This window comes from Oncorhynchus gorbuscha, linkage group LG18 (assembly GCF_021184085.1).
Source record: "Oncorhynchus gorbuscha isolate QuinsamMale2020 ecotype Even-year linkage group LG18, OgorEven_v1.0, whole genome shotgun sequence".
Classification (NCBI taxonomy): domain Eukaryota; kingdom Metazoa; phylum Chordata; class Actinopteri; order Salmoniformes; family Salmonidae; genus Oncorhynchus; species Oncorhynchus gorbuscha.
The window spans coordinates 2004868-2021826 of NC_060190.1; the positions used below are offsets into that span (position 1 = coordinate 2004868).

Here is a 16959-nt window from a genome sequence, read left to right on the forward strand (position 1 = left end):
GCATCCATGTTTAATGTAAAGCAATGGTTGCTAAACGTATCGATGTTATGGATGAATGAGCGCGTTTGTTTGTTGTGTTCCTCTCTCTCCATCGCTGTAGCTTCCGGGTCTGCTGGATAAGGACCCGAGCGAAGGGAATCGGGCTGACTTTGTAATGCCTGTTCCTGAATGGCTCATTAATGTAAATGGGCATATTGAAAGACACCATGTCAGTAGTGATATAATTTTGTAAATGTTATTATTACAAAGATATTATATTGTTTATTTTTTTTTAAAGTGTTGCAATGTGTATACTTTAGTATGTTTAGTTGAATGTAAAATGTAGGTTTGAATAGGTAATTGCTTAATTAATTAGTGTTAATTGTTCTGATGAGTACAAAAGGAGCCTCTCTTTCAGTTCATTTTGGAGGCATTTTGGATTGAGCTGTGGATTGGTTTAAGCTGTCCTCAAGGCATTTTGGATTGAGCTGTGGATTGGTTTAAGCTGTCCTCAAAAGGTATACTTGTATTGGCAGTACAGTTGTTTTTCTTCCTGAATCACTGTGTAAATAAACACCCAGAAACACAGAAGACCTTTTGCTTCTCCGCCATCTTTTTTATTGTGATTGAGGTTTAGGTTTTCCAGTTTGGCCTTCTGGCTCTACTCTACGTGACAGCTACTTACTTATATATTTATGTACATTTTTGCAATATGAAAAGCATATGATGAACAACAGAGGGTTTATACTTGTATCAAATCAATCAAGCAAAGCTCATCAAAATTCAATAGACATTTTAAAATATGTAATCTGATATTAGACATGATCATGTCTCAAAATGAAAAAAAGCAAAAAAAAGCAAAATTGTTTTAATTGCATGAGGATTAGACAAAAACACAAATGATCAGTCAAAAACTCAAGTCAGAACACAGGCTCTCTATTCTCTCATGTGATTTCAGGTCCTCTAACTGGGAAAATGTCTTTCCACAATGAGAGCAGTGGTATGTCTTCTCCTCCTGTGTATGTATTCTTTCATGCTTATTCAGCTGCCTTAACCAGTTAAATCTCTTTCCACACTGGGAGCAGTGGTAGGGCTTATCCTCTCGTGTGTGTGTCCTGTCATGCCTATTCAAGGCTTCTAACTGGGTAAAACTCATTCCACACAGTGAACATTGGTAGAGCTTTTCCTTTTTGTGTGTGTGTACTCGCTCATGTGTTTTCAGGGACCCTAACCACCTAAAACTCTTTCCACAATGGGAACAGGGGTAAGACTTCTCTCGTGTGTGTGCTTTCTCATGCAGTTTCAGAATCCCTAACAACCTAAAACTCTTTCCACAGTGGGAACAGTGGTAAGGCCTCTCTCCTGTGTGCGTCCTCTCGTGCATTTTCAAGCCCACTAACCATGTAAATGTCTTTCCACATTTGGAGCAGTGGTAAGGCTTCTCTCCAGAGTGTATTCGCTTATGACTTTTCAGACTCCCTAACTGACTAAAACTCTTTCCACACTGGGAACAGTGGTAAGGCTTTTCTCCTGTGTGTGTTCTCTTATGACCTTTCAGGCTCCCTAACTGACTAAAACTCTTTCCACACTGGGAACAGTGGTAAGGCTTTTCTCCTGTGTGTGTTCTCTCATGTAATTTCAGGTGTTGTGATCGGTTAAAACTTTTTCCACACTGGGAGCAGTGGTGTCGTCTCGCTGGTTTGGACGTCTCTGGGTCTGGTTCCCCTGAATGACTCTCCCCGCTGTCAGAGTGAGAGTCTGGTCGCTCTCCTGCCAAAGACAAAGTATTTAGTTAAATACTAAACAGAGGCCCGAATGAAACCTTCCTATGTGGTTTAATGGGCAGTAGGTAGCCTAGCGGTTAAGATCAAGTTAAATGAATGCACTGTATATCTGGCCTTGTGTATTGGGTTATTGTCGTCATGCTGAAAGGTGAATTTGTCTCCCAATTTTCCTCCAGGATTTTGCCTGTACTTAGCGCTAGTCAGTTTCTTTTTATCCCTAGTCCTTGCAGGTGACAAGCATACCCATACCATGATGCAGCCACCATCGTGCTTGAACATATGAAGAGTGGTACTCAGTGATGTGTTGGATTTGCCCCAAACATAAAGTTAACTTCTTTCTTTACTTAGTTCCTTATTCCTATTAGATTTAATCCCGACTAGATTTATGTAATCCTACTTCCTATGAGGTTTAATCCAGACTAGATCCCGCATTAACCTGAGGTCAGAACATTTGAGGTCAGGTTTTCAGAATATTAACCATATTTAAAAAAAAAACAGTTGTGTCCATCATAATAAAAAATATACACAATATGTATGTGGACACCCACTCATATTAGTGGATTCAGCTTTGTCAGCCACACCCGTTGCTGGCAGGTGAATAAAATCGAGCACACCGCCATGCAATCTCCATAGACAAACAATGGCAGTAGAATGGCCTTACTGAAGAGCTCAGTGACTTTCGACTGTCATAGGATGCCACCTTTCCAACAAGTCAGTTTGTCAAATGTCTGCCCTGCTAGAGCTACTTGGGTCAACTGTAAGTGCTGTTATTGTGAAGTGGAAACGTCTAGGAGCAACAACGGCTCAGCCGCAAAGTGGTAGGCCTCTCCTACTGTGAAAGACAATTGCGGTTGATATATTATCGATTATATATTTTAAAAACAACCGGAGGATTTATTATAAAAAACATTTGACATGTTTCTGTGGACATTACGGGTATTATTTGTAATTTGTCTGCGTTGTGGCGACCGCTCTTTCCTGTGTATTTCTGAGCATAATGCGTCAAACAAACGTTATGGAACAAAAGGAACCTCGTGAGTGCAAACATCCAAAGATCATCAAAGGTAAATTATTCATTTGATTGCTTTTCTGATTTTCGTGACCAAGCTACCCGATGCTAAGTGTACTTAATGTTTTGTCATGCGATCGATACACCTACACAAACGCTCGGATTGCTTTCGCTGTAAAGCATCATTTCGAAATCTGAGACGACAGGTGGATTAACAAAAGGCTAAACTGTGTTTTGCATTATTGCACTTGTGATTTCATGAATATGAATATTTTTTGTAATATTATTTGACTGGGGCGCTATGCTATTCAGCGGTTACTAATGACAATTATCCCGCTTATGGATGGTTAGAGTCCAGAAGTTTAGAGATTATTCGGGAGATAAAAGCTCTATAAATATTATTTCGTGGTGCCCCCGACTTTCTAGTTAATTACATTTACATGATTAGCTCAATCAGGTAATATTAAGTACAGAGAAATGATTTTATAGAATAGCATGTCATATCACTTAATCCGGCATAGCCAAAGACAAAACATATTATAGTATTATAGTATAGTATTATAGTATATATTATAGTACTATAGGTCCAGGCTGAAAGAGACAGCAGCATGGAAGTATTATACATATATTATAGTACTATAGTACAGTATTATATAGTATAGTATTATATTATAGTACTATAGGTCCAGGCTGAAAGAGACAGCAGAAGTATTATACATATAGTATAGTATTATATATTATAGTATAGTATTATATAGGTCCTTCTGTAGCTCAGTTGGTAGAGCATGGCGCTTGTAACGCCAGGGTAGTGGGTTCGATCCCCGGGACCACCCATACATAGAATGTATGCACACATGACTGTAAGTCGCTTTGGATAAAAGCGTCTGCTAATTGGCATATATTATTATATATATATATTATTATATATATATATTATAGTTTTATATATTATAGTACTATAGGTCCAGGCTGAAAGAGACAGCAGCATGGAAGTATTATACATATATTATAGTACTATAGTACAGTATTATATAGTATTATATATATTATAGTACTATAGGTCCAGGCTGAAAGAGACAGCAGAAGTATTATACATATATTATAGTACTATAGTAAAGTATTATAGTATTATATATTATAGTACTATAGGTCCAGGCTGAAAGACACAACAGCATGGAAGTATTATACATATATTATAGTACTATGGTAAAGTATTACAGTATAGTATTATATTTTATAGTATTATAGTATTATATATTATAGTACTATAGGTCCGGGCTGAAAGAGACAGCAGCATGGAAGTATTATACATATATTATAGTACTATAGTAAAGTATTATAGTATAGTATTATATATTATAGTATTATATGTTATAGTACTATAGGTCCGGGCTGAAAGAGACAGCAGCATGGAAGTATTATACATATATTATAGTACTATAGTAAAGTATTATAGTATAGTATTATATATTATAGTATTATATGTTATAGTACTATAGGTCCAGGCTGAAAGAGACAGCAGCATGGAAGTATTATACATATTATAGTGTTATAGTAAAGTATTATATTATAGTATTATACATATATTATAGTATAGTATTATATATTACAGTATATTATAGTATTATAGTATAGTATTATATGTTATAGTATTATAGTATTATATATTATAGTACTATAGGTCCAGGCTGAAAGAGACAGCAGCATGGAAGTTTATACATATATTATAGTACTATAGTATATTATATATTAAGAGACGGCAGCATGGAAGTATTATAGTATAGTAGTACATTATATAATAAGAGATGGCGGCATGGAAGTATTATACATATATTATAGTAAAGTATTATATATTATAGTATTATATATTATAGTACTATAGGTCCAGGCTGAAAGAGACAGCAGCATGGAAGTTTATACATATATTATAGTACTATAGTATATTATATACTAAGAGACGGCAGCATGGAAGTATTATACTTATAGTATTGTATTATAGTATAGTAGTATATTATATATTAAGAGACGGCAGCATGGAAGTATTATACATATATTGTACTATTATAGTAAAGTAGGCCCAGGCCCTGCATGTCCCCAGGCACCCTGGTTTCATGCATGTCAACATCAGAAGCCTCCTCCCTAAGTTTGTTTTACTCACTGCTTTAGCACACTCTGCTAACCCTGATGTCCTTGCCGTGTCTGAATCCTGGCTCAGGAAGGCCACCAAAAATTCAGAGATTTCCATACCCAACTATAACATATTCCGTCAAGATAGAACTGCCAAAGGGGGAGGAGTTGCAGTCTACTGCAGAGATAGCCTGCAAAGTAATGTCATACTTTCCAGGTCCATACCCAAACAGTTCGAACGACTAATTCTGAAAATTACTCTCTCCAGAAATAAGTCTCTCACTGTTGCCGCCTGCTACCGACCCCCCCTCAGCTCTGTTCAGGGAAGTCAGGAACCAATACACGCAGTCAGTCAGGAAAGCTAAGGCCAGCTTCTTCAGGCAGAAGTTTGCATCCTGTAGCTCCAACTCCAAAAAGTTCTGGGACACTGTGAAGTCCATGGAGAACAAGAGCACCTCCTCCCAGCTGCCCACTGCACTGAGGCTAGGGAACACGGTCACCACCGACAAATCCATGATTATCGAAAACTTCAACAATCATTTCTCAACGGCTGGCCATGCCTTCCGCCTGGCTATTCCTACCTCGGCCAACAGCTCCGCGCCCGCCCGCCCCCCCCCCCGCAGCTCCTCGCCCAAGCCTCTCCAGGTTCTCCTTTACCCAAATCCAGATAGCAGATGTTCTGAAAGAGCTGCAAAACCTGGACCCGTATAAATCAGCTGGGCTTGACAATCTGGACCCTCTATTTCTGAAACTATCCGCCGCCATTGACGCAACCCCTATTACCAGCCTGTTCAACCTCTCTTTCATATCGTCTGAGATCCCCAAGGATTGGAAAGCTGCCGCAGTCATCCCCCTCTTCAAAGGGGGAGACACCCTGGACCCAAACTGTTACAGACCTATATCCATTCTGCCCTGCCTATCTAAGGTCTTCGAAAGCCAAGTCAACAAACAGGTCACTGACCATCTCGAATCCCACCTTACCTTCTCCGCTATGCAATCTGGTTTCCGAGACGGTCACGGGTGCACCTCAGCCACACTCAAGGTACTAAACGACATCACAACCGCCATCGATAAAAGACAGTACTGTGCAGCCGTCTTCATCGACCTTGCCAAGGCTTTCGACTCTGTCAATCACCATATTCTTATCGGCAGACTCAGTAGCCTCGGTTTTTCGGATGACTGCTTTGCGTGGTTCACCAATTACTTTGCAGACCGAGTTCAGTGTGTCAAATCAGAGGGCATGCTGTCCGGTCCTCTGGCAGTCTCTATGGGGGTGCCACAGGGTTCAATTCTCGGGCCGACTCTTTTCTCTGTATATATCAATGATGTTGCTCTTGCTGCGGGCGATTCCCTGATCCACCTCTACGCAGACGACACCATTCTATATACTTTCGGCCCGTCATTGGATACTGCGCTATCTAACCTCCAAACGAGCTTCAATGCCATACAACACTCCTTCCGTGGCCTCCAACTGCTCTTAAACGCTAGTAAAACCAAATGCATGCTTTTCAACCGATCGCTGCCTGCACCCGCATGCCCGACTAGCATCACCACACTGGATGGTTCCGACCTTGAATATGTGGACACCTATAAGTACCTAGGTGTCTGGCTAGACTGCAAACTCTCCTTCCAGACCCATATCAAACATCTCCAATCGAAAATCAAATCAAGAGTCAGCTTTCTATTCCGCAACAAAGCCTCCTTCACTCACGCTGCCAAGCTTACCCTAGTAAAACTGACTATCCTACCGATCCTCGACTTCGGCGATGTCATCTACAAAATTGCTTCCAACACTCTACTCAGCAAACTGGATGCAGTTTATCACAGTGCCATCCGTTTAGTCACTAAAGCACCTTATACTACCCACCTCTGCGACTTGTATGCTCTAGTCGGCTGGCCCTCGCTACATATTCGTTGCCAGACCCACTGGCTCCAGGTCATCTACAAGGCCATGCTAGGTAAAGCTCCGCCTTATCTCAGTTCACTGGTCACGATGGCAACACCCACCCGTAGCACGCGCTCCAGCAGGTGTATCTCACTGATCATCCCTAAAGCCCACACCTCATTTGGCCGCCTTTCGTTCCAGTTCTCTGCTGCCTGTGACTGGAACGAATTGCAAAAATCGCTGAAGTTGGAGACTTTTATCTCCCGCACCAACTTCAAACATTGCTATCTGAGCAGCTAACCGATCGCTGCAGCTGTACATAGTCTATCGGTATATAGCCCACCCAATTTACCTACCTCATCCCCAAACTGTTTATATTCATTTTCTTTTCTGCTCTTTTGCACACCAATATCTCTACCTGTACATGACCATCTGATCATTTATCACTCCAGTGTTAATCTGCAAAATTGTAATTATTTGCCTACCTCCTCATTTTTTTACACAATGTATATAGACTCTTTTTTTCTACTGTGTTATTGACTTGTTAATTGTTTACTCCATGTGTAACTCTGTGTTGTCTGTTCACACTGCTATGCTTTATCTTGGCCAGGTCGCAGTTGTAAATGAGAACTTGTTCTCAACTAGCCTACCTGGTTAAATAAACTATTATAAAAAATTATATATTATAGTATTACATATTATACTATAGGTCCAGGCTGAAAGAGACAGCAGCATGGAAGTATTATACATATATTATAGTATTATAGTACAGTATTATATAGTATAGTATTATATTATAGTATTATAGTATAGTATTATATATTATAGTATTATATAGTATAGTAGGTCCAGGCTGAAAGAGACAGCAGCATGGAAGTATTATACATATATTATAGTACTATAGTACAGTATTATATAGTATAGTATTATATTATAGTACTATAGGTCCAGGCTGAAAGAGACAGCAGAAGTATTATACATATATTATCATACTATAGTAAAGTACCATAGTATAGTATTATATATTATAGTATAGTATTATATAGTATAGTATAGTATTATATAGTATAGTATTATATATTATAGTATTATATATTATAGTATAGTATTATATATTATAGTATTATATAGTATAGTAGTATAGTATTATATAGTATAGTATTATAGTATAGTATATATTATAGTATTATATAGTATAGTATTATAGTATTATATAGTATAGTATTATAGTATTATATAGTATAGTATTATATAGTATAGTAGTATAGTATTATATATTATAGTATTATAGTATTATATAGTATAGTATTATATAGTATAGTATTATATAGTATAGTATTATATAGTATAGTATTATAGTATTATATAGTATAGTATTATATAGTATAGTATTATATAGTATAGTATTATAGTATTATATAGTATAGTATTATATATTATAGTATTATATAGTATAGTATTATAGTATTATATAGTATAGTACTATAGGTCCAGGCTGACAGACACAGCAGCAGTATTATACATCCTCCCTTGTGAACGTGTAACAATTCAAAACACTTCAGGTTTTCAAGTTAAAAGAGAGAAAAGAAGTGGAGTTATTACAGTTTAATTGAAGACAATTATTTTTTATTTTTAACAAAGATGGAATTTGATTTAATCTTTTGAGATATTGTTTATTTGTTGTTTATCTTTACTCAAACGTACGAGAGACAGACATGATTTCAGTTAATGGTTAATGGACTTCGAGTTTGGCGTCGATCAGATGTTTTGGTTCATGAGAAGATATGTTCACTATGATGGGAAACACTGGTACCAAGGTACAAGGTTGTACATCAAACAGGGTGGCGGGCTGAACCTTCTACTTTCAATGCTTCTTACAGTGCCACCTATGGGCCAATCTGTGACTTTTTTGGTGTCTGAGTAGTAGTGTTGGCATACAGACATACTTCGATATTGTTGAAGTATAATCTTTTCAAACAATTGGGCATTAAGATATTTGTGACAAAGTGCAAAAGAATAATAAATACAAAATATTTAGTCTGTTTTATTTCGCCTGGTAGGAGGCCGGCTGTTGCCCACTGATCAGCTATAGGCTCATTATAGATTCAGTACCCCAACACATCATCAGACTGTACTGGTCTCTATCAGAGACCCCAATACATCATCAGACTGTACTGGTCTCTATCAGAGACCCCAATACATCATCAGACTGTACTGGTCTCTATCAAAGATTCAGTACCCCAATACATCATCAGACTGTACTGGTCTCTATCAGAGATTCAGTACCCCAATACATCATCAGACTGTACTGATCTCTATCAGAGACCCCAATACATCATCAGACTGTACTGGTCTCTATCAGAGACCCCAATACATCATCAGACTGTACTGGTCTCCATCAGAGATTCAGTACCCCAACACATCATCAGACTGTACTGGTCTCTATCAGAGATTCAGTACGCCAATACATCATCAGACTGTACTGGTCTCTATCAGAGATTCAGTACCCCAATACATCATCAGACTGTACTAGTCTCGATCAGAGATTGAGTACCCCAATACATCATCAGACTGTACTGGTCTCGATCAGAGATTCAGTACCCCAATACATCATCAGACTGTACTGGTCTCCATCAGAGATTCAGTACCCCAATACATCATCAGACTGTACTGGTCTCTATCAGAGATTCAGTACCCCAACACATCATCAGACTGTACTGGTCTCTATCAGAGATTCAGTACCCCAACACATCATCAGACTGTACTGGTCTCTATCAGAGATTCAGTACCCCAATACATCATCAGACTGTACTGGTCTCTATCAGAGATTCAGTACCCCAATACATCATCAGACTGTACTGGTCTCGATCAGAGATTGAGTACCCCAATACATCATCAGACTGTACTGGTCTCGATCAGAGATTCAGTACCCCAATACATCATCAGACTGTACTGGTCTCCATCAGAGATTCAGTACCCCAATACATCATCAGACTGTACTGGTCTCTATCAGAGATTCAGTACCCCAATACATCATCAGACTGTACTGGTCTCTATCAGAGATTCAGTACCCCAATACATCATCAGACTGTACTGGTCTCTATCAGAGATTCAGTACCCCAACACATCATCAGACTGTACTGGTCTCTATCAGAGATTCAGTACCCCAATAAATCATCAGACTGTACTGGTCTCTATCAGAGATTCAGTACCCCAATACATCATCAGACTGTACTGGTCTCTATCAGAGATTCAGTACCCCAATACATCATCAGACTGTACTGGTCTCTATCAGAGATTCAGTACCCCAATACATCATCAGACTGTACTGGTCTCTATCAGAGATTCAGTACCCCAACACATCATCAGACTGTACTGGTCTCTATCAGAGATTCAGTACCCCAATACATCATCAGACTGTACTGGTCTCTATCAGAGATTCAGTACCCCAATACATCATCAGACTGTACTGATCTCTATCAGAGACCCCAATACATCATCAGACTGTACTGGTCTCTATCAGAGACCCCAATACATCATCAGACTGTACTGGTCTCTATCAGAGACCCCAATACATCATCAGACTGTACTGGTCTCTATCAGAGATTCAGTACCCCAATACATCATCAGACTGTACTGGTCTCTATCAGAGATTCAGTACCCCAACACATCATCAGACTGTACTGGTCTCTATCAGAGATTCAGTACCCCAATACATCATCAGACTGTACTGGTCTCTATCAGAGATTCAGTACCCCAATACATCATCAGACTGTACTGATCTCTATCAGAGACCCCAATACATCATCAGACTGTACTGGTCTCTATCAGAGACCCCAATACATCATCAGACTGTACGGGTCTCCATCAGAGATTCAGTACCCCAACACATCATCAGACTGTACTGGTCTCTATCAGAGATTCAGTACCCCAATACATCATCAGACTGTACTGGTCTCTATCAGAGATTCAGTACCCCAATACATCATCAGACTGTACTGGTCTCTATCAGAGATTCAGTACCCCAATACATCATCAGACTGTACTGGTCTCTATCAGAGATTCAGTACCCCAACACATCATCAGACTGTACTGGTCTCTATCAGAGATTCAGTACCCCAATACATCATCAGACTGTACTGGTCTCTATCAGAGATTCAGTACCCCAATACATCATCAGACTGTACTGGTCTCTATCAGAGATTCAGTACCCCAATACATCATCAGACTGTACTGGTGTCCATCAGAGATTCAGTACCCCAATACATCATCAGACTGTACTGATCTCTATCAGAGACCCCAATACATCATCAGACTGTACTGGTCTCTATCAGAGACCCCAATACATCATCAGACTGTACTGGTCTCTATCAGAGACCCCAATACATCATCAGACTGTACTGGTCTCTATCAGAGACCCCAATACATCATCAGACTGTACTGGTCTCTATCAGAGACCCCAATACATCATCAGACTGTACTGGTCTCTATCAGAGACCCCAATACATCATCAGACTGTACTGATCTCTATCAGAGACCCCAATACATCATCAGACTGTACTGATCTCTATCAGAGACCCCAATACATCATCAGACTGTACTGGTCTCTATCAGAGACCCCAATACATCATCAGACTGTACTGGTCTCCATCAGAGATTCAGTACCCCAACACATCATCAGACTGTACTGGTCGCTATCAGAGATTCAGTACCCCAATACATCATCAGACTGTACTGGTCTCCATCAGAGATTCAGTACCCCAATACATCATCAGACTGTACTGGTCTCTATCAGAGATTCAGTACCCCAATACATCATCAGACTGTACTGATCTCTATCAGAGACCCCAATACATCATCAGACTGTACTGATCTCTATCAGAGACCCCAATACATCATCAGACTGTACTGGTCTCTATCAGAGACCCCAATACATCATCAGACTGTACTGGTCTCCATCAGAGATTCAGTACCCCAACACATCATCAGACTGTACTGGTCTCTATCAGAGATTCAGTACCCCAACACATCATCAGACTGTACTGGTCTCTATCAGAGATTCAGTACCCCAATACATCATCAGACTGTACTGGTCTCTATCAGAGACCCCAATACATCATCAGACGTGGATAAGTGTAGTTCTCGGGTATTTTAGATGTATTTCTAAGTTGAGTGGGATTCTAAGGGAAAATGGCATAACATGATATGCCTGTTAAGTATCTAAATATGTGGGATACGAACCAACTGGGATATCTAACAACACTATAGGTAGGTGTTATAGCAGGCAGGATATCTAACAACACTATAGGTAGGTGTTATAGCAGGTAGGATATCTAACAACACTATAGGTAGGTGTTATAACAGGTAGGATATCTAACAACACTATAGGTGTTATAACAGGTGGGATATCTAACAACACTATAGGTGTTATAACAGGTAGGATATCTAACAACACTATAGGTAGGATATCTAACAACACTAACAGGTAGGATATCTAACAACACTATAGGTAACAACAACACTATAGGTAGGGGGTGTTATAACAGGTAGGATATCTAACAACACTATAGGTAGGGGTTATAACAGGTAGGATATCTAACAACACTATAGGTAGGGGTTATAACAGGTAGGATATCTAACAACACTATAGGTAGGGGTTATAACAGGTAGGATATCTAACAACACTATAGGTGTTATAACAGGTAGGATATCTAACAACACTATAGGTAGGTGTTATAACAGGTAGGATATCTAACAACACTATAGGTAGGTGTTATAACAGGTAGGATATCTAACAACACTATAGGTAGGTGTTATAACAGGTAGGATATCTAACAACACTATAGGTAGGTGTTATAACAGGTAGGATATCTAACAACACTACAGGTGTTATAACAGGTAGGATATCTAACAACACTATAGGTAGGTGTTATAACAGGTAGGATATCTAACAACACTATAGGTAGGTGTTATAACAGGTAGGATATCTAACAACACTACAGGTGTTACTAAGAGACAAATAACGGAACCGAGAAAAGGAACGGAGGAGACATGAAAAGAGCAAGAACTAGCCTTTACGTAGAGACATAACAGGTAGGATATCTAACAACACTATAGGTAGGTGTTATAACAGGTAGGATATCTAACAACACTATAGGTAGGGGTTATAACAGGTCTAACAACACTATAGGTAGGGGTTATAACAGGTGGGATATCTAACAACACTATAGGTAGGTGTTATAACAGGTAGGATATCTAACAACACTATAGGTAGGGGTTATAACAGGTAGGATATCTAACAACACTATAGGTGGTTATAACAGGTGGATATCTAACAACACTATAGGTAGGTGTTATAACAGGTCTAACAACACTATAGGTAGGTGTTATAACAGGTAGGATATCTAACAACACTATAGATTATAACTAATCAACAACACTATAGGTAGGTGTTATAACAGGTAGGATATCTAACAACACTATAGGTATATAACAGGTAGGATATCTAACAACACTATAGGTAGGTGTTATAACAGGTAGGATATCTAACAACACTATAGGTAGGTGTTATAACAGGTAGGATATCTAACAACACTATAGGTAGGTGTTATAACAGGTAGGATATCTAACAACACTATAGGATAGAATTACTCAGTCTCAAAGCCAGAGGAGGGAGATGTGAGCAGGGAAACACCGTTGATGCGAGCTCTCTTCCACGAGCCCGGTTATAACAGGTAGGATATCTAACAACACTATAGGTAGGGGTTATAACAGGTCTAACAACACTATAGGTAGGTGTTATAACAGGTAGGATATCTAACAACACTATAGGTAGGGGTTATAACAGGTGGGATATCTAACAACACTATAGGTGTTATAACAGGTAGGATATCTAACAACACTATAGGTGTTATAACAGGTAGGATATCTAACAACACTATAGGTAGGGGTTATAACAGGTGGGATATCTAACAACACTATAGGTAGGTGTTATAACAGGTAGGATATCTAACAACACTATAGGTGTTATAACAGGTAGGATATCTAACAACACTATAGGTAGGGGTTATAACAGGTGGGATATCTAACAACACTATAGGTAGGTGTTATAACAGGTAGGATATCTAACAACACTATAGGTAGGTGTTATAACAGGTGGGATATCTAACAACACTATAGGTAGGTGTTATAACAGGTGGGATATCTAACAACACTACAGGTGTTATAACAGGTAGGATATCTAACAACACTACAGGTGTTATAACAGGTGCACACGTCAAAATGAGGGGATATCCTTCTTTAAGTGGAGGGGTTGCTCTTTGCTATAACACAAACTTCAAATTGTGGCTTTATGTGAATTAAATGGGGTTTATACACCCATGTTTATTGACAAGCCCTACTTAACCCCTACTGCTTTCACCTATACAATAGGTTTATTGACAACCTCTACTTAACCCCTACTGCTTTCACCTATACAGTAGGTTTATTGACAACCTCTACTTAACCCCTACTGCTTTCACCTATACAATAGGTTTATTGACAACCTCTACTTAACCCCTACTGCTTTCACCTATACAATAGGTTTATTGACAACCTCTACTTAACCCCTACTGCTTTCACCTATACAATAGGTTTATTGACAACCTCTACTTAACCCCTACTGCCTTCACCTATACAATAGGTTTATTGACAACCTCTACTTAACCCCTACTGCCTTCACCTATACAATAGGTTTATTGACAACCTCTACTTAACCCCTACTGCTTTCACCTATACAATAGGTTTATTGACAACCTCTACTTAACCCCTACTGCCTTCACCTATACAATAGGTTTATTGACAACCTCTACTTAACCCCTACTGCTTACACCTATACAATAGGTTTATTGACAACCTCTACTTAACCCCTACTGCCTTCACCTATACAATAGGTTTATTGACAACCTCTACTTAACCCCTACTGCCTTCACCTATACAATAGGTGGTCCTAGTAAATAATGAAAGTTACCAGCACAGCACACCCACTGACCACCTACATTAGAATTAACTTATCATTACTGAAATGACGGTTCTCATTTCCGAAACGGGCCTAAAAATTATGCGGTAATAAAAAATGTGTGTTTTGGCAATGAGAAGCCCTCAGCTTCATCTGGAAGAAATAGGAGACAGACGTTATGAGTCAGCAAACTACTGACCACATCACTAAAGCCCATTCATGTCTCCATGTTGGTAAGGTAATGGGTCTCTAAGTGTTGACCACATCACTAAAGCCCATTCATGCCTCCATGTTTGTAAGGTAATGGATCTCTAAGTGTTGACCACATCACTAAAGCCCATTCATGCCTCCATGTTGGTAAGGTAAAGGGTCTCTAAGTGTTGACCACATCACTAAAGCCCATTCATGTCTCCATGTTGGTAAGGTAATGGATCTCTAAGTGTTGACCACATCACTAAAGCCCAACATCTCCATGTTGGTAAGGTAATAGGTCTCTAAGTGTTGACCACATCACTAAAGCCCATTCATGTCTCCATGTTGGTAAGGTAATGGGTCTCTAAGTGTTGACCACATCACTAAAGCCCATTCATGTCTCCATGTTGGTAAGGTAATGGTTCTCTAAGTTTTTCTAAAATTGTAGCTTTTTTTGTCATTTTGGTATTGACATGGTCAAGTGTCATAAAGGGGGGATGTTTGAGAATAAGACCCTCACTCTGAACGCATATAAGTGAACCATTTTAAATATCTTGTGCTCATCTCATGAAAACTAATTAATACTAATGAATAATCCACTAGATGATGGGGAATAAAACTTTGTAAAAACAAATACTGTAGTTTTTACAGCAACTTAAACAAGTGTTACGGTAATGAGAAATATGTCCACAGACTCTTTATGAGAATCACCTCTTTCACCACACCATGGTCCAGTGTTGCACATTATTTTTTATGTATATAATAAAATGTTTAACAAATCACTTAATTTCAAAAGCTCGTTCACAATGTGACCGAGAAACCTAAAACCAACTTCGTTCACCCTATGGTTTTCCAATAAAGCACTTACACATTTTTTTATTAATATTTGAAACTTTTACATTTCAATACCTCGTTTTCAAACATGTGACCTAGCAATCTTCAAGGACTGAAGAGTTTGTGCCCCCGTTTTTAAGACACTACTTACTGGTTTTACTCAGATCTCCCGTCTCCTCTTCCTCTCCTTCCTCCTCTTTCAACGTGAAAGTAATCTGCCCCTCTTCCTCTTCTTCCTCCTCCTCTTTCAACGTGACAGTAATCTGCCCCTCTTCCTCTCCTTCCTCCTCCTCTTTCAACGTGACAGTAATCTCCCCCTCCTCTTTCACTCTGAAAACTCCTTCCTCCTCCACTTTCACTCTGAAAGCTTCTTTCTCTGTCACAGTAACTTCTTTCTCTTCTTCTTTCACAGTAACAGCCTCATCCTCTACTTCTTGTTTAACTGTGACAGCCTCTTCTTTCTCCGTCCAGCAGACCCCCTCTTCTTCAGCAGGAGTGGAGTAGCGAAGTGAACTCATGATCGGGGATGTTAACTAGCTAGCTACTTAGCATTAGCGATTAGCCTAGTGCAAAGCTAATTTAGCAAGCCAGCTACCTGACAAACAACGTAAATAGTGCATTAAATGGACCAACAAGTAAACAAAACAGCAATATGTTTAAAACACAGTGACCAATGTACATCAAAACAGCCTAAAAACATTTGATGTTTTCGGCTACGGAGGTGGCCGACCTTCTGTTGTTTCACTGTTGATTAAGTGTTCCGTCCACTACATTAGACGTCACACAAGCGGTATCGCCTGAAATCTGCACACCGCCATCTGCTGCTTGGAGTGGGTAACGCAGTTGTATTTCTTTTATTTTGGGGGCCAAACGTTTGTTTAATAATCTAAGTGTAATATTGTATGTAAACGTACAAAGAGACGCGTGTGTTGATGGATTAGTGCAGATTTATTTTTTAATAAGATAATTTAAATACTGTACTACAGTATTTACAGTAGTAGGTCTGAATACCAACAATGACAAGACATCTACAGCAGAGGTGGGAACCCCAATCAACTCCAGTCCTCGGGGCCTGATTGATGTCACACTTTTTCTCCATCCCTAACAAACACAGCTGATTAATCAAACTGCATTCTGAACTGAAGATCACGAT

General features: G+C 39.1%; 1 protein-coding gene across 2 annotated transcripts; it reads right to left on the reverse strand.

The window, feature by feature from the left end:
* Positions 1 to 570: 570 nt before the first annotated feature.
* LOC124002752 (zinc finger protein 664-like) lies at positions 571 to 16557 on the reverse strand. Of its 2 annotated transcripts, none has more exons than XM_046310473.1 (2): positions 15958 to 16557; positions 571 to 1749 (listed from the first exon to the last, which is right to left on the reverse strand). In XM_046310473.1, exons 1-2 carry the CDS (start codon positions 16322 to 16324, stop codon positions 887 to 889), a joined length of 1230 nt encoding a protein of 409 aa, XP_046166429.1. In that variant the 5' UTR covers positions 16325 to 16557; the 3' UTR covers positions 571 to 886. The 2 variants fall into 2 exon arrangements, with proteins under 2 accessions (XP_046166429.1, XP_046166428.1); XM_046310472.1 differs by having other exon boundaries at positions 571 to 1752.
* Between the last annotated feature and the right edge of the window lie 402 nt (positions 16558 to 16959).